This window comes from Aspergillus costaricaensis (genome assembly GCF_003184835.1).
Source record: "Aspergillus costaricaensis CBS 115574 unplaced genomic scaffold BO79scaffold_6, whole genome shotgun sequence".
NCBI lineage: Eukaryota > Fungi > Ascomycota > Eurotiomycetes > Eurotiales > Aspergillaceae > Aspergillus > Aspergillus costaricensis.
The window spans coordinates 667,574-691,931 of record NW_020291806.1 but is presented as its reverse complement, the minus strand read 5'-3'; the positions used below and the strand labels follow the sequence as shown (position 1 = coordinate 691,931).

General features: G+C 48.8%; 9 protein-coding genes and 1 non-coding gene across 10 annotated transcripts; 7 read left to right on the top strand and 3 right to left on the bottom strand.

Annotated features, from left to right (window-relative positions):
- The first annotated feature begins 130 nt into the window (after nucleotides 1–130).
- BO79DRAFT_207644 (sterol desaturase family protein) lies at nucleotides 131–1,501 on the top strand. Its single transcript, XM_025682221.1, has 3 exons — nucleotides 131–501; nucleotides 576–1,081; nucleotides 1,128–1,501. Exons 1-3 carry the CDS (start codon nucleotides 281–283, stop codon nucleotides 1,298–1,300), a joined length of 900 nt encoding a protein of 299 aa, XP_025542814.1. The 5' UTR covers nucleotides 131–280; the 3' UTR covers nucleotides 1,301–1,501.
- On the bottom strand, nucleotides 1,341–3,565 carry BO79DRAFT_278725 (uncharacterized protein). The gene is made up of 5 exons (XM_025687927.1): nucleotides 3,460–3,565; nucleotides 3,346–3,400; nucleotides 2,170–3,288; nucleotides 1,830–2,116; nucleotides 1,341–1,779 (listed from the first exon to the last, which is right to left on the bottom strand). The coding sequence occupies exons 1-5, from the start codon at nucleotides 3,527–3,529 to the stop codon at nucleotides 1,472–1,474; spliced, it is 1,839 nt and encodes a 612-aa protein (XP_025542813.1). The 5' UTR covers nucleotides 3,530–3,565; the 3' UTR covers nucleotides 1,341–1,471.
- A 661-nt stretch (nucleotides 3,566–4,226) lies between these two features.
- Nucleotides 4,227–7,319, top strand: BO79DRAFT_278703 (uncharacterized protein). Its single transcript, XM_025687926.1, has 12 exons — nucleotides 4,227–4,579; nucleotides 4,646–4,767; nucleotides 4,819–4,965; nucleotides 5,016–5,136; nucleotides 5,188–5,703; nucleotides 5,761–5,818; nucleotides 5,910–6,146; nucleotides 6,198–6,451; nucleotides 6,504–6,592; nucleotides 6,644–6,714; nucleotides 6,766–6,858; nucleotides 6,908–7,319. Exons 1-12 carry the CDS (start codon nucleotides 4,294–4,296, stop codon nucleotides 7,275–7,277), a joined length of 2,364 nt encoding a protein of 787 aa, XP_025542812.1. The 5' UTR covers nucleotides 4,227–4,293; the 3' UTR covers nucleotides 7,278–7,319.
- A 531-nt stretch (nucleotides 7,320–7,850) lies between these two features.
- BO79DRAFT_214923 (uncharacterized protein) lies at nucleotides 7,851–8,356 on the top strand (the record flags this gene model as incomplete). The annotated part of the gene is made up of 2 exons (XM_025683254.1): nucleotides 7,851–7,853; nucleotides 8,000–8,356. The coding sequence occupies 2 exons, from the start codon at nucleotides 7,851–7,853 to the stop codon at nucleotides 8,354–8,356; spliced, it is 360 nt and encodes a 119-aa protein (XP_025542811.1).
- An 897-nt stretch (nucleotides 8,357–9,253) lies between these two features.
- Nucleotides 9,254–10,479, top strand: BO79DRAFT_189843 (adenosine deaminase family protein; the record flags this gene model as incomplete). Its single annotated transcript, XM_025680692.1, has 2 exons — nucleotides 9,254–9,757; nucleotides 9,817–10,479. The coding sequence occupies 2 exons, from the start codon at nucleotides 9,254–9,256 to the stop codon at nucleotides 10,477–10,479; spliced, it is 1,167 nt and encodes a 388-aa protein (XP_025542810.1).
- Nucleotides 10,480–10,719: 240 nt separating this feature from the next.
- BO79DRAFT_235874 (LOG family protein) lies at nucleotides 10,720–13,258 on the bottom strand (the record flags this gene model as incomplete). Its single annotated transcript, XM_025684529.1, has 3 exons — nucleotides 10,720–11,392; nucleotides 11,473–11,508; nucleotides 12,108–13,258. The coding sequence occupies 3 exons, from the start codon at nucleotides 13,256–13,258 to the stop codon at nucleotides 10,720–10,722; spliced, it is 1,860 nt and encodes a 619-aa protein (XP_025542809.1).
- Nucleotides 13,259–14,163: 905 nt separating this feature from the next.
- On the top strand, nucleotides 14,164–14,862 carry BO79DRAFT_214919 (uncharacterized protein; the record flags this gene model as incomplete). Its single annotated transcript, XM_025683253.1, has 1 exon — nucleotides 14,164–14,862. The coding sequence occupies one exon, from the start codon at nucleotides 14,164–14,166 to the stop codon at nucleotides 14,860–14,862; it is 699 nt and encodes a 232-aa protein (XP_025542808.1).
- A 1,366-nt stretch (nucleotides 14,863–16,228) lies between these two features.
- Nucleotides 16,229–18,162, top strand: BO79DRAFT_285564 (glycoside hydrolase family 16 protein). The gene is made up of 2 exons (XM_025688373.1): nucleotides 16,229–17,433; nucleotides 17,497–18,162. The coding sequence occupies exons 1-2, from the start codon at nucleotides 16,637–16,639 to the stop codon at nucleotides 17,789–17,791; spliced, it is 1,092 nt and encodes a 363-aa protein (XP_025542807.1). The 5' UTR covers nucleotides 16,229–16,636; the 3' UTR covers nucleotides 17,792–18,162.
- A 388-nt stretch (nucleotides 18,163–18,550) lies between these two features.
- Nucleotides 18,551–18,622, bottom strand: BO79DRAFT_t53. The gene has a single exon. It is a non-coding gene; the product is annotated as a tRNA-Arg (tRNA).
- Nucleotides 18,623–19,259: 637 nt separating this feature from the next.
- Nucleotides 19,260–23,231, top strand: BO79DRAFT_243572 (bifunctional cytochrome P450/NADPH--P450 reductase). The gene is made up of 5 exons (XM_025685301.1): nucleotides 19,260–19,529; nucleotides 19,671–19,916; nucleotides 19,982–20,422; nucleotides 20,486–21,472; nucleotides 21,540–23,231. Exons 1-5 carry the CDS (start codon nucleotides 19,409–19,411, stop codon nucleotides 23,057–23,059), a joined length of 3,315 nt encoding a protein of 1,104 aa, XP_025542806.1. The 5' UTR covers nucleotides 19,260–19,408; the 3' UTR covers nucleotides 23,060–23,231.
- Nucleotides 23,232–24,358: the final 1,127 nt, after the last annotated feature.

Here is a 24,358-nt window from a genome sequence, read left to right as displayed (position 1 = left end):
CCAGAGTATTTTGTTAGTAGGGAATCGCCCCCGTGTAGGTTTACCCCGTGGTAGGTATATCCCGTGGTAGGGATTCGCCGCGTATATAAGATGACGGGGGTAACAATCAACACAGTAGTAGCTTCTGCGTGTGATATCTAGTACGGAGTTGTATGAACAATCGATCGCAAATTTTCTTTTCCTTCATCCCAAGCAGCAGTCGCATTTTCTGGGCGCAACCAGAATACCCTAAACAGCCCTAACGATATCCCCGGGGTCATACTAGACACCTTCACTCGCGATGGATGTCGTACTCGACGTCCTCGACACATTCGTCCTCGATAGAGTGTACGCGTCAGTCCTACCTGGTGGGAATAGTACCTCGGATTTCGATACATCGTTCTTCCTAAATCAACATGTTGGCCGTTACTACCCTCTTCAACCCTCTCAATGGGCGACCGCCAGTCGCTGGAAGCGCGATGACCTGCCGAGACAAGCTACCTCATTGTTGTTCATCACATGGTAATATTGTTCATGCTCTTCCCTGAAGTCAATCGAGCATGGTCCAGCTGACAGCACATTCGTTGCACAACTAGGCTCTTCGGTCTAGCCATATACTTCATCGGCAGCACCATCTTCTACCACACATGGTGGGACAAGACCTTGCTCAAACATCCACGATTCCTGAAGAATCAAGTCCGTCTGGAAATCGAGCAAGCCCTGTTCTCCATCCCGATAATGGCTATCCTCACGGTCCCGTTCTTCCTAGCAGAGATTCGCGGCTGGTCTAAGCTGTACGATTTCGCCAGTGAAGCTCCGTTCCCTGCGTACAACTGGCTCCAGTACCCTCTGTTCGTGGCATTCACAGATTCCGGCATTTATTGGATTCATAGAGCGGAGCATCACCCTTTGGTATATCGGTGGTTGCACAAGAGACATCACAAGTGGCTCGTGCCGACACCTTATGCGAGTTTCGCGTTCAACCCATTGGACGGGTGGGCGCAGAGTCTCCCGTACCACGTCTATCCGATACTGTTCCCATTGCAGAAGGGTGCATATCTGGGCTTGTTTGTTTTCGTCACACTGTGGACGGTTTTGATCCGTAAGTGCCTCCTTTTGGTTGGGTGTCTCCCGCTAATCGCATCCAGACGACGCCGATTGCCTTTCTCATTCTGCTATCATCAATGGCCCCGAATGCCACACCCTGCACCACCTGTACTTCAATTATAACTATGGGCAGTTCACAACGTTCTGGGATCGTGTTGGAGGAACCTATCGGAAAGCCCGCGGCGACGAGTTCAAGATCGTCAAGAGTCAGTAGGATGCACGCGCATAAGATCGCTCGCCTACAGGGGCGCAGCACTGCTCCGATGACTAGAGTCCATACCGCCGGTCGGGAAAGCCGGTCATTGAGCCTAACCTTGTAATATTAATGTTAATAATGGATAGAGAAGCCCCTCGCCTGTACATTTTATTAGACAGAACATATGAACTATGTCCTATTGGGACCTTTGATATTCCGGATGAAGTTGTTCAAGCTTTCTAGGTCGTCGGTTGCGGCGTTGTCCAGGTATCGGAAGTTCACGTTCCGCCCACTGGCGCGATCAAGCGTAGCAGTCAATAGCCACCAGAGCTCTTCAGCATGCTTAGGGTACCCCAAGTGGTGAATCCCTTCTTTACCCACAATGCTGGAGACGGAGTCCCAAATGCTTCGCCAATTGTCGGCAGCCCGTTTTATCGAGTTCGTGGATATCCACCCGAACAAGCCGGTTCTAGCTTGAAACGCGAGAGAGTGCATTGCTTGGGGCATGATTAGCTCGATTGTGTTGCATTGGGACGGTTATACAAACCATATATCAGGATCAACAGATGTTCGCCAACTAGTGAGCGACTCCATTGAATCAGGTCTTCCGTTGCATTGTCATCAAGCAGACGCGTAATAAACTCCCTTAGCGAAGGTAGCGGGCGCCCCGCCGTATAAGAAGCGGCGATCTCGTTGAAAGATGATGCATTCTCAGCTTCAAATAGAGCGGAACTCCAAGGGAATTGACAGTCCATCTCGAATATCGACAATGCAGGGTGATTGTTGAAACAAACTGTGAGGAATCCATCCGCGAGAAAGGCCCAACAGGCGATTCTGAAGATTGGTGAGAAGTGCCCAATATTGATGCTCAACAGGTAGGGTCCTACCTTATACAAACTTCCTCGGCTATCATTGCTCTCCATGTCTCATCGTTACACATATCGGGTGTCATACTTCGCTTGAACTGAAGAATCCCCAACGATCGTACCGTGGAAATGACACATGGATGTCTAATTATACGAATGCGTCGTCTTGTACCCGTTTCGCCCTGCCCAAACTGAAGCATCTCGATGATCAAAGCTCCCTGGATAACTTCCAATGAAGGTAGGAGATAGGGAGCGCTGGTAGGGTGAGGGTTTGATGATAGATTAGCCAACTGACGGAAGATATACTCCTCAGCTACGTCCAGTACTATACTTGAAAATACTGGGCCATCTTGCGAGGTAGCATATGTTGCTCCAGCCAAGAATATTGCCAGGAGAAGAGGGTTCGAGATCTTTGCAGGATCGAATGTCGGAAAATGTACAATTGGAAGATGCCAATGAAGAGACTGGAAGTAAGCCGAAATAAACACCGAAAGGTTGGAGGTCGTGAAAAGCGAGTTCAGTTCCGCCATTTCGAGCTGGGTTTGTTGGCCCTGGCCCATAGAATTCGAAGTCTCGACCAGAATCATCATCATCTCACCGAGCCTGTGGGAAATCGTAGAAGATAATGCACTTTCAGGCATGAACTCCATGGAAAGATGCCCAGTTGGGGTAAAAAAGGGCTGAAGGAACAGATCAGCACCTGAAAAGCCTGGCATGTAAGCCGACAAGGAGTCGTGGGGCAAGAGTGGTTCTTCCTGTTGGAAGTATGCCGAGTCAAGATGCCTTCTAGTAGAGGATTTGGCTGTTTCTGCAATTGCAAGTTTGTCTTGCTTAACAGAGGGATCAGTGAAGTGTGCTAGGAAGAAAAATGGGTCGTTTCTTCTTTGCGGAGTCTGCGAGAGATGTGGCGAGGGCGATGGAGACATTGAGTAAGTGTTCTCTGTTGAAGGGGTTTGGGCCCCAAAGGAACATTGTTTCCCAAGGGATTGGCAACGAGAGCATGGCGATGCCCTGTCGCAGGCTGTCTTCGCAAAGAAGCATTCATCACAGGACTGCTTCTTCCTCCCGGGTTTAGCTGCTTCCGGAGGAGGCTGGTTGTGCTTTTTGGCACATATCTTACTATGCCTTCGTGCAACCTCCCTTGACGTGCATCAGATTAGAATGGCTTCATTCAGAGGTATCGCGGGGTTTACGCACTTCTTCAAGAAGGATTTATTGCAGAAAGGGCAGCTTGAATGGGAGGTGCCGGTATCTGTCGGGTTGTCAGCATGTTCCGCGTACTTGAGAAGACATGATGTTCAGGGGCCTAACGTGTTATTTCATGTCGAAGCAAGTGACTCTTTCTCTGATAAGATTTGTTGCACTGCGAGCACTGAAACATGATGCTATTGTCATTCTGTCACCTTGACGGGCGAACTAAGGGGCAGTGGATGAAGATGGTTCGACTCAATCGTTCTGGACTCCGAATACTCCGACCGTGCCGCTTAGTAATTGTTCACAAAGCCCTACCAGATATTCTTCTTCGTTTCACCTACTTTTTTTTTTCACTGAGGTATTGACGATGTAAAGACTGAATGGTATCCAAAGAGTGTCATGGATCCAATGACTGATGGCTTTCATGTTTGTTGAATGTACAAACACGTCCCCTTCCCACGTGGGGTCATGCCTTCCCCTCTTCAACCACTGACTTTAACCAAACTTTTGCAATGGCACGCTATCCATTGTTGGTTCATTTGACCCGAGGCTGTACCTCGTCTGGCATGACCTCACTTGGATCGCACTCATGGGAATTTACCTGGGAAACACGTCTACCACAATTACAGGTGTCCGCGTGAAGAAGAAAAGGAGAAAACGGAGAATGCGAGAACTGGGACAGTCAAAGCATTCATAAGTATGCGGGGGCCCTAGTGCGGCAGCAAGAGGGGTCATAAGCCAACGAAATATAAACAACATTCCTGCAGTCGCTATGCAATGTGTCGTGGAATTATTCCTGCCAGGGATGAGCTGCAGCCGACTCCGCACTGATCATCCCCGCGGGGAAATGGCATATTTCCATGAATCTAAATAACCAAGAAGATCTCTTGTTTATAAGCTTTCCCCCTCATTTTGTCAATCTCTTGAAGCGTCCTCTATTCGTGCTTTACCATGCGAGCTGCAAACATGCGCGTTCCAAACCAGCTGTTGCTTCTTCTTGTCGTTGGAGTGTTAGAGCTTATCTCCGCCACTCAAGCGGATTATTCTCAATATGTTAATCCTTTCATGGGATCGGAAGGCCCAACTCCGGGTCAGGGTTACGGAGGGGGTGATATCTTCGTTGGTGGTGCTCGACCCTTTGGAGTAGTAAAGGTGGGAATCGATACAACAGCCGCAAACTGGAGTCTCGCTGTTCTAAACGGTGGCTGGACACCTGATGGGAATATCACCGCAGTCAGTATGTTTATATCTCTTTGGGACTGCTTTGCATACTTGGAATTTGTGCCTAATCTCCATCTACTAGCCATGATGCATGAGAGCGGCACCGGAGGTGCCCCCAAATATGGTCTTATACCGCAGATGCCTCTTACCTCTGTAGAGTCGCCGGTAAATCTGTTAGATAACCTTACTTATAGCCAGCCCAGGGTATGAAACTGCCTGTCCTTGACATTCATTTGTCCCAGCTCACAGAAATAGGTTGGGAACGACTCCGCAAGTGTAGGGTATTTCAGGACCTTGCTTCAGAATGGTGTACAGATTGAACTTTCAGCTAGCCGACATGCTGGTATCATTCAGTATTCTTTCCCTGAAGGAGAAAAACACATTTTGGTCGATATATCCCACGTATGACTCTCCACACTCAGAATATATGGAAGAAGCTAACATGGCTAAAGTATCTTCCCGGATCACCCGGCGATTCTAATGGGCAGTTTTACGTCGGTGGCGAGATAAATCTTGAAGATAATGGAAAAGCATATACCGGTTATGGAACATATGTCGGTGGCTGGAATAATGGTTCGCACTTCACTCCGTAGCACCGCGCATGCAATCTAATGGGACTTTAAGGCGCCCCTTTTACCGTCTATTTCTACGGCGAGTTCTCTACGGCACCGACAAATGCTCGTACTTTTACCGGGACCAACACGGATCCGATGCCACGTTATCAGAACCTGGCAAATGGAGGCATCCCGCAACCAACATATGGCAACACCACCGATAGAGCGACATCGGGCCTTATGAATGACCGTATCGGGGCGCTCTTCAGCTGGGATACTGAAGCAGATGTACAGATCAGCTCTCGAGTTGGTATATCTTTTATCTCTGCAGAAAAGGCTCGCTCATACATCACATCAGAAATTCCTTCTTGGACACTGAACGATACCGTGCAATCTGCTGTTGACGAATGGAACCAGGATGTATTCAGCAAAACTCAAGTATCTCTCGACAGCACGGCGAATATGACAAATGTGCGACTACTTTATAGTTCTCTCTACTTTATCCACTTGATGCCATCCGACCGCACTGGTGAAAACCCTCTGTGGCAGTCAGATGAACCTTTTTGGGATGACTTCTACACGCTTTGTCAGTAGTGTGAAATGCTTCGCGCGGCAACTGGAGAGTGGTACTGACTATACTTAGGGGATATTTTCCGCTGCACAGTCAGCTTCTATCACGTCTACCAGCCCAGCTACTATGAGTCCATGATTCGGGGGCTTATCGACATTTGGAGGTACGTGGTAAACCATTCAAAATCGAAAGTGACATATAAAACGCTAATCTATCCCTAGATTTCAAGGGTTCCTACCAGACGGCCGCTCAGGGAACTGGAACGGGCTGGTTCAAGGCGGCTCTGATGCGGACAATATGCTAGCAGATGCCTATGTGAAGGGTCTGCGAGGCGCAATCAATTGGACAGATGGCTACGCAGCGATGAAGACGAATGCGGAGGTTATTCCATACAACACTTGGGACGCTACTGATCTATCTGCAAGTACGAAGGAGGGGCGTGGAGCCCTGGGTGACTGGTTAGAGCTGGGATATGTCTCGCAGGATCGCAACACGCGCTGCATTTCTAGGACCGTGGAGTATAGTCTCAACGATTTTGCGGTCAGCCAAGTGGCCGCAGGTGAGGAGCCTAGCGACCAAGAAAAGTATTTGAACCGGTCTGCTGGATGGCAACATATCTGGGACCCGGATGTGCAGAGTCTGAACTTTAGTGGCTTTTTGGCGCCCAAATTTTCGAACGGCTCGTTTAACAACAGTGGCTATGATCCCCGTTACTGCTACGGATGTGAATGGCTCGCATATACGTATGAGGGCGTTCCTTGGGGTAGGTCGCCATTCGCAATCTATGAATTGGTCTGACAAGTATAATGTTCTAGAATATTCGTTTGTGCTACCGCATGACATGGAAACCCTGATCGACTTTATGGGTGGTGCAGATACATTCGAATCCCGACTGGATATGATGGTACTCACCAAGATGACAACTCTGGGTAGGCATACAGCTAACATTTTCTAGTTTGAGCCGAACATGTCAGTCCAGAACCTTGGGGCAAATGGGGCAGGTATTACGACAATCATAAACATCGGGTAGGTAGTCTAACATATAGCCATATGGGTGATGACTGAACAGTTTGAAAGGAACGAACCCGACTTTGCGACTCCGTACTTATACAATTACATCAACAAGCAAGCCAAAAGCGTGGAAAAGTCGCGGAATCTAGGGTATCAGTAGTAAGTGTGGTAATATCCTCTGTTATCCACAGTAACTGAAGTCAAATAGCTTCCGAGACGAAGCCTATGGAGTCCCAGGAAACAGCGACGCCGGGGCGATGAACTCGTGGCTCTTGTGGCAGATGTTGGGTATCTATCCTGTCGTCACACAACCAGTGTATCTTCTCGCTTCGCCCTGGTTTCCAGACCTTAACATCACCGTCAATGGCAACCAGACACTCCGTATCATCGCGAACGGATTAGACAAGGGCTACTATGTGCAAAGCGTGAAAATCAACGGACAAGCCTGGACGAAGAACTGGTTCGAGCACGAGGATGTCATGACCCAAGGCGGTACCATTGAGTTTGAGCTAGGCGCAGACATGACAGCCTGGGATACGGGAAGCGTTCCCCCCTCGCCAGGACATCGGAGCACATGAAGGACAGGCAGCGCAAGCTAGTCACCCAGTTCTAGTCAATAGCCACCACTAATAGTAATAGTGAGCAATGCACATGCACACTGTGACCTGAGCAATCAATCATACCTCGGTTACTCATATTCTACTAAACAGTAGCCCCATAATTTCCCAACCGGTAACTACTTCCGCAAGCTTCCAAACCAAGAATTGCAACAATGACGCCGACAAACCCTCACCAATGATAGCCATACCCCGCACCCTCAACACAAGGCACATCAAACCCAATTGACTCTTCCACGGACAGTCATTGGCAGAGTTCCACGCGTCGTAACTGAATCAAAAATCAAGAACAAGAAATCCGGGCCGTGGTGGAAACGGACAATCGCTGCTTCGTTTGGCATCGTCGGGACAAAGACGTGTGGTTGACGTCAACGGATAGAGATTCCCGCACACTGTAGAAAGATGCGAAGTATTTGTTATATGTTGGATATCGCCCTCATTTGTGTCGATTCAGTGAATATACCCATCGAATTCCTATCATTTATTTTCTCCTTTAATATTATTAATTGACCATAATCCAGTAATCTAATAACCATGGTACGTACCACCCACCACTCATCCATGGATGAACTCCCATTCCATCCCAGCCATAAGATAAAAATAAAAGCGGGTCTCATCCGAACCAACCACCTCTCTATCCAACATCTACAACCACCATCAAATAATCACTAACACAACTCCAGGCCCCAATAATACCACCACTTCCCTTCCACCAAACAACCACCAACACAAATAATCTCCTATCCGCCCGCGCCGACCCCGACTGCCCTAACACCATCTCCGGCGGAGGCATCGCAGGCATCGTCCTCGGCACTATCGCAGGCACCTTGCTCATTCTATGGCTATGGCATCTGTGTTCCCTACCAGGGTCTAGTTCAAGTGGGGGATCGGATTACGGTGAGGCGAACTTGGCTACCTCGACAACGCGGAGAAGAAGACGGCGCCATAGTAGTCCCACAGTTTATTATCTGGAGAAGCATCCGTCCGGGCATGGTGGGGGGTCGTCGGTGAGGAGGCCGACGAAGGTGTATCTTTCTTGATTTTGTATCAGTAGTGGAGTGGTTGGGTTGGAAGATTAGGGTGGGATGGGATGGGATGGGATGGTGTATGTGTTTTCTGTTGGTAAGGGAGTATAATGAGCTATGATTTATGGGGTATGTGTTATATTGAGTAATAATATTTGTGGTTTTGATTTGATGATTTGCGATGTATTCGAGGGGGCTTAGTGTATAGTATAGCGAAATGTGGATGATGACTGGGGTATATGAATGGGATTGGGAGTTGGTGACTCGATATGATCTAGGCCAATTTGTACCCTTCCTTAGAAGAGGAATCAGTAAAGGAACATGCGCTGAATATAGATAGAAATAGAAAGATACTACGATATAATAATAGTGTAAGAATCTCTCGGATTTGGGACATACTCAAACATTAGGGTAAAGTACAAGCTGGCTGCGATCCAGAATTTCAGAGGAATGTACTTGCTATTATCCATTATCTTTAATATAGTACTAAACCAATAATTATGTTGCACTAACCTCACTTAGGATATATCTGATTATCAAAATATGCAGAGCATATAAACCATGGGACGGAAGGCTAAGCCTATCTTAAGATTACAATTGGTGGCCAGAGTGGACGGAGATAAGGTACGGGGACATCGGTGGTATTTCGAAGAAGATGCAAGGTTTTCGGAACGCTCCAATCAATCTGCAGTCAGACATGACAATCTACTACTCAGTGGTAGTATTACATCGTAACCCCGCGCCCAATCATTGCTAGTTGGCACAAACCCCGCTTCTCAGGCGTCCGATCGATATGACACGCTCCCAAGAGGGTTATCCCCCAAGGTTTAAAAGACAGATGAACGACGTTCAATCCATTTGCTTCCCAATTCCAAGTCAACAACCGGAGTCATATCCCCTGCTCTATCTGTTATGGCCTCAAACACATCTATTCTATCAAACCAAACTCTGCGAGAATATCGAAGCGCAATCCACCAGCACAATGACAAGTTTATCAAAGACATGCCTAAAGTCGAAATGCATGTCCATATCGAGGGCACAATGACACCCGAACTCCGGTGGGAGCTCGCGCAACGGCGCGGAGAGTCAGTTCTCAATATCAATACCCAGCAGCCTTGCGAGAGTCTATCGGAGCTAAAGGGTATGTATGAGCTCCTCAATGACCTGGATGCAGGGGGTGTAAATGGCGGAATGCAGCGATTCTTTGAACTGTATTACGGTGGTTTCAGTGTCCTCCAGGATGGAGAGGACTTTTATCGTCTGGCAATGAATTACTTCAGGCAGGCTGCTTCCATGAATGTTCGGTATTGTGAGCCGTTTTTTGACCCGCAGGGTCATACGCGAAGAGGTGTTCCTTTTAGGAAGATGATGGATGGGTTTAAGAGGGCTCAGAGTGAGGCTGTTCGGGATCTTGGGGTAGGTCGCTTGGATCCTTCATATACTATCATATGATCTCTCGCTGAGAATTGTTCTAGGTCCACTCCCAGTGGATAATGTGCATGTTACGAGACATGTCCCCGGAATCTGCTATGGAGCATTATCTCCAGGCACTACCATATCGAGACATGATTGTGGGAATCGGATTGGACTCTTTAGAGGTGGACCGTCCGCCATTGCTCTTTGAAGACGTTTTTCTCCGCGCTCGCAAAGATGGTTTCAAAATTACCTGCCATTGCGACGTCGGCGATAAGGATACAATGAGGAACATTGGCCAAGTGGTTGACCAGCTGGGAGGAAGCGGAGCGGACAGGATTGATCATGGGTTACATGCCGCCGACGATTCATTTCTTCTTCAGAGGGTCAAAGAAAAGGACCTTGGAATGACGATTTGTCCGTGGGGTTATCTGTGCTACTCTGGAGAGGCTCAGATTATTGATCGGGTTCGCAAGTTGTTCAACGCTGGCATCAGAATAGCCATTGGCAGTGATGACCCGTCATATATGGAGGATATTTGGCTGAACAACAGTCTTTACCTGCTTCGTGTACTGGGCAATTTCACTGATGCCGAGTTCGTCCAGCTACAACGGAATGCCGTTGATATGTGTTGGGCCTCTGATGATATTAAAGCATCAATCCTGAAGGAACTTGGGGGGTTTGAGATGAAGGAAGAGGCAAAACATGGCAGCCATGCGGTTTAGCAAGCAAGTGTGTTATATTAGCCTGGCTAAATAATCATGTCCTTTCCATTTGCCCACAGCGAAGCTTCACACATAGCTATGGATAAAAGCAGAAGCCTAGACAGGCTCATTGATAATAAAATTAGCACACAATGAAGTTAATTGGCCGGCAGCCGGCAACTGTCGGAAGGCCCCGAATTCTAACTCTATTCTCCAGCCCTCGAAATACCGCCCATCCCCCAATCTCCCCTCGCTTCTTCTTCACTTACTACCCCAAGAAAGGTTCAACCTCCCACCACTCGGCTTATACGCCTTAAGCACCCCAATAACCTCCTCCACCTCCTTACATTCCACCATAATCCCCTTATTCGCCTGTCCAACAAACCCCCGCTGAGCAGCCATTTCAATCCACGTCACAAGCCCATCCCAAAACCCATTAACATTCAACAAAACAATTCCTCTATCATGAATCCCCAGTTGATTCCACGTAACAACCTCAGCGACCTCCTCAAGGGTCCCATAACCGCCCGGAAGGGCTACGAACCCTGACCCAGGACCACCGGCAAGAACTTCCTCTGCCATTTTTTGTTTTCGCTCGTGCATGCTGTCTACAATGTTGATTCTCCCGTATTCGCCCTCTGCTGGTGAAGACCCCGGGGCAAGCATTCGCTCGGGTTGTTTCCCATCCTCCTGGGCCTTGCTTTCGGCCTGGCGGTTGACGTTCGCATCGGGATAGTGTGCTACCAGTGCCTCGGGTATGAAGCCATGCACTGCAGATGGCCCAGATAGTGATACTAGAGTCTTTGCCACCTCGCCCATTAGGCCTTTTGTTCCCCCTCCGTAGACTAGTTTTGCGTTGGCGGCGTGTAGTTCATGCGCGAGTGCGCGAGCGGCGGCTATGTACTCGGGTGAGTTGCCGGGCTGGGCGCCGCAACTGGATGGAATTAGTAGATTAGATAGTTGGTTATAGATTTTTAGGCGGGATGGTTTCAATTAGTATTGGGATTGACATACAAAACGCATATGACGGGCTGCTGCTCGTCCCGGCCGCTAGGTATAGACATATTGTGTGATATGGGTAAATAACTGTTGGGTAAGAATGAGGGTGGTGTTAAGTGACGACAAGAGGGTTTGCGGTGCTCTTTGAGATCAGATTAGGTCTGCAACACACTCGCAGCTATCAAGATTGCTTTGGGTGGTGTCTAGAAGGAATGATTCAACCTTGGGGTGGGCCAGTGCCATTATGCCGATGGTACCCGGCATGTTTTTGACCCGCTTGCCTTTTAACTTTCCCGTTTGAACCATTTTATTTTACCCCGTTTTTAATGACCTTTATGGAAGGGTGTTGGCTATAATGCGTCAACAAACTGTCCAGAAACTAGTGGTTATACCACAGGGCAATGTTTCTGAGATATAGTGACGGGAGTAAAATGAAGGGCATATTCTTGCCGCAGGCAGATAATGACGATGTAGTTCGTTGTAATTCCCCCAGCAAGTATATCACCACATGACCATATCACTTCAAGGGTGCCACTTGTGGCATAAGTGAAAATTCACGCAATAGCTCTCTTCTAAGCCCATCGTTATGCCGAGCACCAGACAGTAATCTCTGAACAATGGGCGCGCAGCCTGCACTGGCAGCCATGCACCAGAGCTCATATCCCCATTGCTGCTGAGCCATTTGATCTCTCATGAGGTCAATTAGCGCAAAAGCATCTTCCCAGTCGGGTCGACAGACACTCGCTTCACGCCACCTGCGGATAATCAGGCGAAAAAAGTCCAGGTTTCGTAGCTGATGACCAAGTCTCGGATCCAGAAAAAGTGCCCTGAGCCTGGACATATCTCCCCATTGAAGGGTTTGATCTGCTGCCTTCATGGCCGTCATCTCGAGGAAATTGCCATTGTCGAAATCAGAATCTCTGAGCATGACATGAAGCATATCTACAGAGCCATAAAGGCAGGTGATACTGAGGGGATCATATAGCTGGCTGGAAAATGGGAATCTCGGCAGCATCGCACAGCCTGGACGACGGTTTTGCTGAGTCCAATTGTGAATTCGCTTCGAGTCGGCTTGACACAACTTTTCGATGCTCGCTAGGCTTGGAAGGGCCTCAGCCGTGACAAGACGATAATATTCAGGCCAGTAGCATGACGCGTAGACAAAGAACTCGCCCAATCCACGCTCAGTCGGATTGAACCGAGTCATATCTTCTTCCCAAGCTTCCCACGAGCAATGAGAATTGTACTTGACTGGGTCTTTCTCGTCGTTGAACAAGTCGGACGCTTGCGGAAGCTCCGAAATCGCAATCTGCTCTTCAGAGAACACGAGTTTGACGCCTATCTCATCTAAAAGAATATACCGCACACATATATCCAATATCAACGCTTCTGGACTTCTGAATCCTTGTCCATCGTCTCCCAAGGAGTGTGGACATTCTGTATTCAAATATTTTGTGGCCCAATTCTTCTTGATTAAATCCTTCAAGGACTTCTCTATGAGCTGGACTTGGTATTTTCTCAAGTCATCAAGCTCAACGCCTGCGATAAAGGGCTGAATCATGCTCATGAGCTTTTTATGGTCCACTAGCTTGGCAAGTTCGTCAACGGTGTTAACATTGCGAGCGGTATGCAGAGTCACGGCCCAAGACAACTCTAGTATGCTAAATGGTCTGTGGGTAATGGCGAGAAGCTTCAGAGCTGTGATGGCGAGTCCCCAATCTTTATGCTCATTGGGTGCACAGCGGGAAAGAAGGTCATTGTAGAGCTCAGAAACCTGGTCGGGAAGCGGTATGGCATCCATCTCTGTATATGGGGCACTTTCTTGTAAGATTGACTACAGCAGCGACTTAGTTTGGGTTCACCAATTTATATATTGATATACTGGCTGTTTCAAGAATACTGTCGATCATCGCTTCTTTGTTTATGTGTGGTCGGGTTAAAGATGCGAGATGTCTGCGCCCATCTAATGCCGCTCGACAAAGGAGATTCCTAGAACTTAGAAACTCTAAGCGCGTTAGAATCAAATATATTATTGCTATGGATACCTACGTCCTATATCCATGGAAATAATGACAGTAAACCTTGGATTGAAGCGACTGATGCCCATATCCTTTGGTTGGCTTGGAGTACTGTATATTGTTTGAGTAGTGAGTTTGGCAGCACATTCTGCCGAAAACTTTGCATCAACATAGGGACTAAAAAGCTCAAAATACTTAAAGTTGTCATGTTTCGTTGATCATTTCGTTCTCCGTAGAATAGATCTAGATGCATCCAGTGGGACTGATGCAACCATGGATTGTAGGGAAGCAATCCCACGGGCTGGGAATTCTCGGAAAGAGGCAGGGCTCTGACATCCCCCGCTTCCGCAAGTCACATGGCTTCCATCCTTTGTTGTAGTCACTTTTCTATCGACCATTTCTTCCTTTCCTCCAAAGCCAAATTGTGAAAGGAGGGGCGTCATTATCTGGCTTACATCTTCCAGTGAGTTGCAGAGTATGGCACATCCCCGGGTGATGTATTGACAAATTCGTGAGTAGCTAGATTCCAATGCCACAGAAGTATAATACCTTGCATTTCTGCTAACTAATGTAGATCACGAAACACTAAACCTTTCTTTGTTTCGCTTGATAAAGAAATACTTAGCTTCAAAGAGCTGCCGAACAGCTTCACTTCTACCAAACACAGTCGCTTCGATATTTTCTTATCATGTCCTGTTCAGGTACTGCAGACACGCCTACAATATCAGCATCGCCATTGCCTCTCAATTTCTTGGATTTACCTATCAAGATACGTAACAACATATACAAACAAGTTCTCGTTTTACCTCATCCACTTCACATCTTCCAAGACCCAGGATGTCCACTGGAAGCTTTTGCACCCGAAAAACCCGGCTCATGGCTTGCATTGACCTACGTCAGCCGACAAATATCGGACGAGACCAGAATGACTTTGTATAGTATGAATCGGTTCATCTTCCACGAGATGGAGACGGCGTGTCGTCCAGGCACTGTCTTGGAGTCCTTCCTAAACTGTATCGGACCTAAAAATTCCGGGGTCTTGTCTCATCTATGCATCAACTTTCCGGTCACCGAGCACATATCAGGCGCCTCTAGAGAGCCGAGACTCGCAGATGGCTTGCGAAGATTACAGCTATTACGACAAAGCTGTGCCAATTTGAAGACATTGGAGATGCTCATCTTCGGACAATTTGCCAACATTCTGGTCGCAAATGACCAGATGAACAATGTGTCCATTCGGAAGATATGCCTGGAGGTCGATGCCCAGATAAAGGAAATAGCACCCCTAGATACCATTGTTGTCAGGATATATAATAACGGTACTCCAGCCGCAGTACGAGAGTTTCTACAAGAGCTTGGATGGATTGTCAAGTTTGGCGACGCTTAATATTTTTTCCTTACATCACAACAAGACAGATGAAACGAGAAAACAGCCGCAATTATAGTCTACTATACCCCAGTTCACTCAGAGCTCCCTCGTCATGTGCCCCAAAATTATGGCGGATCTACTTTGGACTGTTGACAGCAGTGGACGGGTACTAAGCCCCCAAAAAAGGGGGCTGTAAGTTTTCCCCACTAGTCATGGGCCGACAATCTACCGAACGAGGTACAACAATCTACTAAACACAAGGGTAACGGGACAGCGCATAACTTGCCTGATGATGGCGTCTAACGGTATACGAGGTCAGGCACCCTCTTTGCAGTTCGGCATCTTGGCCTCGCGCTCATCCGAACGGCTGTTGGCAGTGGGTAAAAGAATGCTTGGCAAATCCGAAACTGCACGCTCTGCATAAGTTGGTAGGTAGCGGTCTGCAACCTCACCTTGAAAACGCTCCTTGTATCTGCATGTTCTGCCTCTGCAGCACCGAGACCTCCTGCTGATCCTCATATCTTAATCTTTGTAGGGTGAAGAATTATGGTTCGCCTATTATATCCACAAGGAGGCGAACCTTGCGGGAGGTTGCGGTGTCTCTACTGGCTCCTGACTCCAAAATTACCACCCCATTTAACGGACCTAAAATTTGCCGCAGTGGTGTCCACTGTTCAATGGCATCCACCAGCCACTGCCACAGCACTGGCCTTGTGCTGAGACCTTCCCCAGCCGGCCCCGCCACTAGTAATTCGCCTGCTGAGACTGCCTTTGGCTTCGACAGGCCAAGGGTCTTGGCCAGGTGCAGGATGTTGGTGCCTGGGATGCTTCCGAAGCAAGGTCAAATTTGACCCTTGTTATTAATGAAGAGTGTAGGGAACAGAGGCTTTACACTGTGGGTGTCAGCCTGATGAATTGTTGGCAGGACCCTTCCCCGAATCCCGCACAGTGGCAATTGTTATCTCTGGCCCGGATCAAATCAGACTAACCCATACTAACACAAACTCATTTAATCTTCAGGAAGATCCAACGACGCTCCCCTGAGCTGATTGGATTTGGGTGCCTGAGCGTTGCTTATCGCCCATCGCGGCAGGGTCTTGGCGGGTACAAGCGACCCTTTCCAGATCAGACTAGCGTCAGGGTCAGGGACCACGCTAGTGGCCAAACCAGAGTGGATCGGCAGCCCGCTAGGCCCAATACCGTTTAGCCATACCCTCTTGGTCGGGCAGTTTCCTGTTTCAAAAGTGCCCCTTAATGTTTAGGGCCGAACTAGTGACATCCAATGTAGGGAAAGAAAAAAGAGAGACATGCTGGTTTAAAAATAAGCATGACTCGGATATTAGTGATGAGGGGACGAAAAAAAAAGGGAAAGCAAAGTGTTTGCCAACGCCTATGTGTGGGTTGGATGCCATGGCTCTAAATTAATTAAAAGGAAAACCGTCATACCCTCTCGTTCTTCTCCTCTCCTGTCGTTTGTTCTTCTCCGTTTCATCTCGTTCCTGTCTTTCTCCTGCTCCCCTTCGTTCCCTTGCCGGTGGGCATCAAACACACCTCGTGCGATTCGATCGCACTGCCATTCATTCAATAGACGTCACTCTTTTTTTTCTTTGTGGGGAACAGTTGGATATTCGACAACGCCATTGTAGGGTTCGATCTCTCCATTTAGATCCCTCTGTTAACGTTTTATCACATTCGGGAGAGATCCTTGACCCGCTACTTGACCCGAGTCGCTCCGCTCATTGCAACCAAGATCTCTGGGGAGTGGTGACCCTCGACAACACAGCCTGCCATCATGTCACTCTTTCATGTACTGGCGCTGCTGGTAGCCAGTCTTAGTCTTGTTACCGCTCAGACTTTCAGCAACTGTAACCCACTCAATACAACATGTCCTGCAGACGCAGCCTTAGGTACCAATCATACCTGGTACTTCAACTCTACCCTCGACGACACGATCTGGAATGTCACCAACGGCAATATTGGCATCACCGATGAGGGTGCGGAATTCTCCATCGCCCAAAAGATGGATTCGCCCACTATGCAATCTAACTTCTTCATCTTCTTTGGCATTGTCGAGTCTCATGTCAAGATGGCCAAGGGTGGTGGTGTAGTGAGCAGTGTGGTGCTCCAATCGGATGACTTGGACGAGATTGACTGGGAGTGGGTGGGATACAACACCAGTGAGGTACAGTCCAACTATTTCGGCAAGGGCAACAACACGTCTTTCGACCGGGGTGGCTTCCACTACGTTCCTAATGCCGACACGGAATTCCATAACTATACCACCTACTGGACGAGTGAAAAGGTCGAGTGGTGGATTGACCAGCAATTGGTCCGCACACTGAAGTATGAAGATGCTGTGGGTGGCAAGAACTTCCCCCAGACCCCCAGCAACATCCGCTTTGGAATCTGGCCTGCCGGCGATCCCAGTCAGCCTCATGGTACCATTGTATGGGCAGGTGGCGAGATTGATTACTCGGCTGGCCCGTACACCATGGTAGTTGAGAAGGTTCGCGTGCATGACTTCCACACCGGCAAGGAGTATACGTACTCAGACCATTCGGGATCCTGGGAGAGCATCAAGGTCGTGTCGTAAGTAGCTCCCTATAGCCGATTTCTCCCACTATACCTACAATACTGACTCTCCAATCCTAGTGGTAATTCGACCACCGTGGAACAGCTTAACAAGCCTCCTCCGAAGTCACTGTCCGAAAAATGGAACGAGCTACCAAGTGGCGCAAAGGCTGGTGTCGGCATTGGCGTAGCAGCTGTCGGAGCCAGTTGTCTGGCTGGTTTCATCTTCTTCTGTGTGCGGCAGCGCAAGAGGGGCCGTCTCGAGCATGCCCTGAACGATGCGAAGTGGGATTCCGAACGGACAGAGATGAACAACTTCCAGTCCGAGTGGAAACAAAGCGAATGGAAACATAAGGGCTACCAGCCAGTCTCCTAGCCGGCTGAAGTATCCATTTCAAAAATGACCTCTGTGTCCATGACGAAAACGATAAATCCAACCTTTGTTCCAGGGGTGCCAATCTTACCTCTTTCTGTGGGGATTTGTATGAAGCTTCTGCGTGCCCATCACACCAACGCGGCGAAGCAATCCATACCAGCGCCTGCTTTGCTGGCCAAGGTCGCGCTGGAGTTGTTCTTGAACCAGATTGAGTGAGCACCATGATCGGGAGAGCGGCGCACTATCCTACTTTTACTGAGTTATTCTTGATCTTGTTCATATTGTTCCCATCATCTTCTCTAGTCCTGTGGCCCTAGGACGAGCGTTCATTTCCTCTTGTATATATACCAACTTGCATTTAAACGGATTCTTTCTGGGCTATGCAGATTATTGCTTCTATAACTTTGCGAAATCAGCTAAGCACCCTGACTGATATACTGACTAGCCCCGTCGGCCTATCAATTGTAGTATAGGCTTCCATCGTGATGCAGACCGAGTCATACCGCCGTCTGTCACGTCCTGTAGCCGCCTACGATCATCTACGGTGCTTTAATATTATTGTTGATGGGTGTATTATCTCTGGGCATTCGCATATGCGACCTCTTCAGCACGGTCGACAGGTCTCGAGACTGAGCGATAAGGTTGTGAACCGGGAACATGGTTCAAGACGGAGATTTAATGACGCAAGGATGCTTGTTGAGTGAGATGCGGTGCGAAAAAAGAAAGTATTACAACCGTCGGATGGCAAAAAGGAAAGAACGATCCCGGTGCGACTCGAACGCACAACCTCTAGTACCGGAAACTAATGCGCTACCATTGCGCCACGAGACCAGTTCGATAGCAAAGTGGGGGCCATGATGACTGATCATACGCACATACCAAGCATCATGGGGATCCACCGAAACGCATAAGTGGCATAAAAAGAGAGCATCCATGGATTGTTGCTTTTACTTCCTTTGGAGTTGTCACGGAGTATCTACTAACCTTAGCCATCGGTCCGTTGTCACCGATCTCCGTGTCCGGACATACCGATGGACCGATCATATGCCCCCCTTTGCTAATCATAATTCATGCCCCAGCTATGAATAGTAAACCTCCATCTCTGGCTGGCCGAGGTTCCCGCTAGTGCTTACAGGCCGCGGTAGATGCGCTGGTTTCTCCATTACTTACGATCCCGTCCTCTGGACTCATTGATCTACATTGGATCATGATCCACCCTCATCAGCCCCATGACGTTCGCCACTAAGTATGGTTGCCCTGGTATGCACTGCAGTCGGGCGGCCTTCTGGCTGGGGATTCCCTTCCGCATATGATGGCGTGGAGTGATGATGACACTTCATCTGCACTGGACTTATGCACCATCATCAGGCATACGTTCCCCCCGACCGCAATATTCTCAAAATTCTACGAGGTATAAAGTCTCCTTCCTGCATGTGTCTGTCCCCTCTCAAGTTCAGTTCGACTCATCATCAAAGTGTGTCCGTCAGGTGATCTGTGGTCGCGCAGAGAAACTTAAACCCCGTGTTGTTTGTTCCACCAGACCTTTTGTGAGAACTAATCATCTTCTCCATCAAGAGCTCTAGTGCAATTGGCGCCAACCCAGATCCAGACACCATCATGAGCAGCGTAAAGCATGTTCCTATCCCAGGCCCCAAAGGCGTTCCATTTCTGGGAAATGTCTACGATATTGACCAGGAGATGCCAATCCGAAGCTTTGAGTTGCTGGCAGATCAATATGGTAACCCCGCCCTTACCCCTCCACAATGTCATGTTTGCTTTTTCTATCCCTTTTGCGTCTCACTCCAGAGTCAGCTAGCCTTGACTCTTTCTTCCTTCCTTTGAGATGATTATCTCTGCTAACTGTGATGCATCTGCCAAGGTCCAATCTACCGCCTGACCACTTTCGGCGTGTCGAGAGTGGTGATTTCTACTCAAGAACTCGTCGATGAAGCGTGCAATGAGGAGCGATTTGCTAAATCGGTAGATGGTGGTTTGGGCCAGCTTCGCCATCTTCTTCACGATGGTTTATTCACAGCCCGGTACCCCGGCGAAGAGAATTGGGCGCTTGCGCACCGTGTCCTTATTCCTGCTTTTGGGCCCCTATCTATTAGGGCCATGTTCGATGGTAAGCAGCCCATCGCCAATTGTACCCCTATTGCGTCGGACTAATGAATTGTCAATCTGCCACAGAGATGCAAGACATTGCCAACCAGCTCGTCATGAAATGGGCTCGACAGGGACCGGAGACTCCCATTGTGGTCACGGAAGATTTCACCCGCCTGACTCTCGACTCCATCGCTCTCTGCGCCATGGGAACCCGCTTCAACTCTTTCTACCACGATAGCATGCACCCTTTCGTAGAAGCGATGGTTGGTGGATTGCAGGTAGCTAGCTATAGGGCACAGCGACCATCTTTGTTAAACCAACTGCCCACGAGCGATAACAATTCTTTCTGGAACGATATTTCTTATATGCGGAATTTGGCGAAGGATTTGACCGAAGATAGGAGGAAGCATCCATCAGACAAGAAGGACCTGCTCAACGCTCTCATCCTTGGCCGAGACCCTCAGTCAGGGAAGGGCCTCAGTGATGAGTCAATCATTGACAACATGATTACCTTTTTGATTGCAGGTAGGTACTTTGTCTGAGTTTGGTCGTTATGATTTATCATGTTCTGACCTTTTTCTCCCTCAGGCCACGAAACTACATCTGGAATGCTGTCCTTTGTTTTCTATTATCTACTCAAAAATGCACCTGCGTATAAAAAGGCACAGGAAGAAGTGGACAGAGTGATTGGCCGACGGAAGATTGCCGTGGATGATCTCCCCAAGTTGCCGTATATCAATGCAGTCATGCGAGAAGCACTACGCCTTAACCCCCCGGCGAGTGCCATAAGAGTCCATGCGCATCCGACTAAGAACAAAGAAGACCCTGTGACCTTGGGCAATGGAAAATATGTTCTTAACAAGGACGAGCCAATCACGGTGCTTCTCCCGAAATTGCACCGCGACCCCAAGGTCTACGGTGCGGACGCCGAGGACTTCAAGCCGGAGAGGATGCTGGATGAGAATTTCAACAGTCTCCCTCGGAACGCCTGGAAGCCTTTTGGAAATGGCATGCGAGGCTGTATTGGGCGGCCATTTGCCTGGCAAGAAGGCTTACTGGCCATTGCTTTGCTGTTGCAAAATTTCAACTTTCAGCTGGATGATCCAAGCTATGACCTGCGGATCAAACAGACACTCACCATCAAGCCGCAGGATTTCAAGATGAGAGCTACTCTCAGGCATGGGCTGGACCCGATAACCTTGGAGTCAGCTTTGAACAGTGGATCCGTGCCTTCTGAATCTTCCAAGGTAGCTAGCAGGGAACGTAAGAAAGACGCAGCCCTTCCTGAGGGAGACATGAAGCCGATGCACATTTTCTTCGGTAGCAACACCGGAACCTGCGAGGCTTTGGCTCGGAGATTGGCAGATGATGCAGCCGCATGGGGATTTAGTGCCAGAGTCAATTCATTAGATTCAGCCACCGAGAATGTTCCGAAAGGAGATCCTGTGGTTTTCATTGCTGCATCTTATGAAGGCCAACCCGCTGACAATGCGGCCCACTTTTTCGAGTGGCTAAGCGGAGCGAAGGATAATGAACTCGAGGGCATAAATTTTGCCGTATTCGGTTGTGGACATCGTGAGTATCCCTTATCATCAACGCGTTTTCTATTCTATGTAACTCGCTGATCACCGATTCCATCAAGATGATTGGACTGCTACCTTTTACCGGATTCCAAAAGCCATTAACGAGCTGGTGGGCGAGCATGGTGGAAATCGCTTGTGTGATATTGGATTAGTTGATACCGCCATCGCCGACATGTTTACTGATTTCGATAACTGGAGTGAGTCGGCATTATGGCCTGCCATAAGTGCGAAATTTGGCTCCAAAGCTCAGGGTCAGGCTGGCAAGAAAGCCAGCTCAGGCCTACAAGTCGAATTCAGCTCGGAAAAGCGAGTGACAACCTTGGGTCTTCAGCTGCAGGAAGGATATGTGATTGAGAACCAACTCCTAACAGCACCCGACGTTTCAGCGAAACGACTGGTGAGAATCAAGCTTCCAAGCGACATGACCTACCAGTGCGGTGATTACCTTGCCGTGCTTCCCGTGAACCCAACGAGCATCGTCCGTCGAGCAATGCGTCGGTTCAAACTGCCTTGGGATGCTTTTTTGACTGTTCGCAAGCCATCCCAGACCCAAAGCGGACCGTCAGCCATTCCCATTGACACCCCTATCTCTGCCTTCGCTCTCCTCTCCTCCTATGTTGAACTGTCCCAACCCGCGTCCAAACGAGACCTGATTGCTCTGGCAGATGCAGCTGTGGCCGACGAAGAATCCCAGGCCGAGCTGCGATACTTGGCCAACAGTCCTAGCCGCTTCAATGAGGAGATTGTCACTAAACGCCTCAGCTTGCTGGACATCTTGGATCGTTATCCTTCCATCGGCCTACCCCTCGGCGACTTTCTAGCCATGCTCCCGCCCATGCGAGTACGCCAGTACTCTATTTCATCCTCACCCCTTACGGACCCGACAGAATGCTCAATTACAGTGTCCGTGCTCAACGCACCCTCTCTCTCCGGCACAGACGAGCCGTACATGGGCGTAGCCTCTACCTACCTTTCCATTCTCCAACCCGACGAACGCGTTCACATCGCTGTCCGTCCCTCCCACTCAGGCTTCAAGCCCCCCTCCGACCTGAACACGCCAATGATAATGGCCTGCGCAGGAAGCGGCTTAGGGCCTTTCCGCGGTTTTGTCATGGACCGGGCTGAAAAGATCCTCAGCCGAAGCGACTCTATTACCGAAAAGCCCGCCCCGGCTATTCTCTACGTCGGCTGCCGCACCAAAGGCAAGGACGACATCCACGCAGAAGAGCTCGCTGAATGGTCTCGCAAGGGTATCGTCGACGTCAGATGGGCATACAGCCGTCCCGCCGACGGCTCCGTAGCCCAGCACATCCAGGACCGGATTACAAGTGACCGAGACGAAGTTGTCTCGCTATTTGAGCAGGGGGCTAGGATTTATGTTTGTGGAAGTGCGGACCTAGGCAAGGCTGTGCGCCAAGCCTTTAACAATATCTATGTTGATGTGAAGAAGGAGCGTCGTCGGATTGCGTTGGAGACGAAGCAGGAAGATGTCCCGCCTGAGGTGAATGATGAGGAGGTTGAGAAGTTCTTCGATCACTTGAAGGCGAGCATGCGTTATGCGACTGACGTGTTTACTTAAAATACGCTTTGAATAGGTTGCACATATTCATGTCCCTGCAGTGGTATCCTGTCTTGCTTGTTTTTGGGCAAGTGCTCGTCTCAGTATCTAGCAATTAAGGGCAATTTATTGGGCGGCTATGAGATGCCGACTGGATGCCATAGTAATACATACTCGCTTCCCACTCCTGGACAACGAATTCACATGCAGAACGCCCAGAATCTGTTTCTCCACTGTGAACGCAAGCTAGAATCGATAATTTCTTTTCGTAAAGAAGCGCAATTTGACCAGGCTTGCCGACTATAGCATCCGATAGAAACCGCCGCAAATGAGTCATGCAATCTTGTAGTCGAGGCAAAAGAATACTTCTGGACTAGCACAACTCATAGCATACATGGGTAAGTCCCTGAGAAGAAAATCCGTTTTCACGGTACAGCTTTCTAACGAGATTAGGAATCATACACAAGGCTCGGAATGAGGAGAGAGAGTTAATGACGAGGTCTATGGCATTGTGCCAGTTCTGGGGTCTTCAATATGGACTAGCGAAGAACAGCTAGAAGGGTATTGCTGCTTTGCGTGCGTGGTCTACAAGGCATACTGCAATCGCTAGCTCAGCTTTGTGTATCAGCAACGCCCCATGTGTCAAATAGTCTCCGGCAGGTATCGTCCTCGTCCCATATCTGTGGACCGGGACCTGGACTCATAACCACCGAATGGAGACACACTCGGCTCGGTTTCACAATGCACAGAACAAGATCCCACGAGCTCTTTTCAATGCATCCTTGCTGTCGCTGCTTCGTCAAAGACCTCTTTACACCTCACACTGTCTGTCAGGATATCAGCCAAATGCAAACCCTATCCGTTTGCCTATAAAGTTACTGGGTATTACTCTAGAAGAGCTGAACGCTGATATCGATGGAGATGGAATTCGGTGCTGCGGGTGTTCAAGACATGGTGTCGAGCTGGTCATCGTCAATATGCCTTGATGCAACATATACATAAGTAATATACTATCTCTAGTGAGCAGCTATACCATTTTTATCAACAAAAGACCAGAATCAAGAATATGCGACCGTGCTAAGTGTGGATTAGAAGTTCTTGTTCTGAGAGAGGGATAGTAGGTTGCCTACTGTGCTTTCTTCTCCTCCGAAGCTAGAGAATAATGCAGTAGTATAGCTAGAACCGATAACATGTTTCTTCCTCCATAATAGGAAGCAGTAGTGTCTTCCCCCCGAAAATATCAGAAATCCAGGCCCGGACAAGTCCAATCACCCCCAGATATCCTGTGGGTCAATTGTAGATGGTAACCATGGATATGAT

What these genes read in the sequence shown, in the direction of transcription:
- BO79DRAFT_278725 (XM_025687927.1), bottom strand. Translation starts at nt 3,529, where the DNA reads ATGTTTCAGTGCTCGCAGTGCAACAAATCTTATCAGAGAAAGAGTCAC. An exon ending in AATAAATCCTTCTTGAAGAA is followed by an intron (nt 3,289 to 3,345) that starts GTGCGTAAACCC and finishes ATGCACGTCAAG; the next exon opens with GGAGGTTGCACGAAGGCATA. An exon ending in GCCGAGGAAGTTTGTATAAG is followed by an intron (nt 2,117 to 2,169) that starts GTAGGACCCTAC and finishes ACCAATCTTCAG; the next exon opens with AATCGCCTGTTGGGCCTTTC.
- BO79DRAFT_285564 (XM_025688373.1), top strand. Translation starts at nt 16,637, where the DNA reads ATGTCACTCTTTCATGTACTGGCGCTGCTGGTAGCCAGTCTTAGTCTT. An exon ending in GAGAGCATCAAGGTCGTGTC is followed by an intron (nt 17,434 to 17,496) that starts GTAAGTAGCTCC and finishes CTCCAATCCTAG; the next exon opens with TGGTAATTCGACCACCGTGG.
- BO79DRAFT_207644 (XM_025682221.1), top strand. Translation starts at nt 281, where the DNA reads ATGGATGTCGTACTCGACGTCCTCGACACATTCGTCCTCGATAGAGTG. An exon ending in TCATTGTTGTTCATCACATG is followed by an intron (nt 502 to 575) that starts GTAATATTGTTC and finishes TTGCACAACTAG; the next exon opens with GCTCTTCGGTCTAGCCATAT. An exon ending in ACTGTGGACGGTTTTGATCC is followed by an intron (nt 1,082 to 1,127) that starts GTAAGTGCCTCC and finishes AATCGCATCCAG; the next exon opens with ACGACGCCGATTGCCTTTCT.
- BO79DRAFT_278703 (XM_025687926.1), top strand. Translation starts at nt 4,294, where the DNA reads ATGCGAGCTGCAAACATGCGCGTTCCAAACCAGCTGTTGCTTCTTCTT. An exon ending in AATCCCGACTGGATATGATG is followed by an intron (nt 6,593 to 6,643) that starts GTACTCACCAAG and finishes AACATTTTCTAG; the next exon opens with TTTGAGCCGAACATGTCAGT. An exon ending in ACGACAATCATAAACATCGG is followed by an intron (nt 6,715 to 6,765) that starts GTAGGTAGTCTA and finishes ACAGTTTGAAAG; the next exon opens with GAACGAACCCGACTTTGCGA.
- BO79DRAFT_243572 (XM_025685301.1), top strand. Translation starts at nt 19,409, where the DNA reads ATGAGCAGCGTAAAGCATGTTCCTATCCCAGGCCCCAAAGGCGTTCCA. An exon ending in TATTAGGGCCATGTTCGATG is followed by an intron (nt 19,917 to 19,981) that starts GTAAGCAGCCCA and finishes AATCTGCCACAG; the next exon opens with AGATGCAAGACATTGCCAAC. An exon ending in CGTATTCGGTTGTGGACATC is followed by an intron (nt 21,473 to 21,539) that starts GTGAGTATCCCT and finishes GATTCCATCAAG; the next exon opens with ATGATTGGACTGCTACCTTT.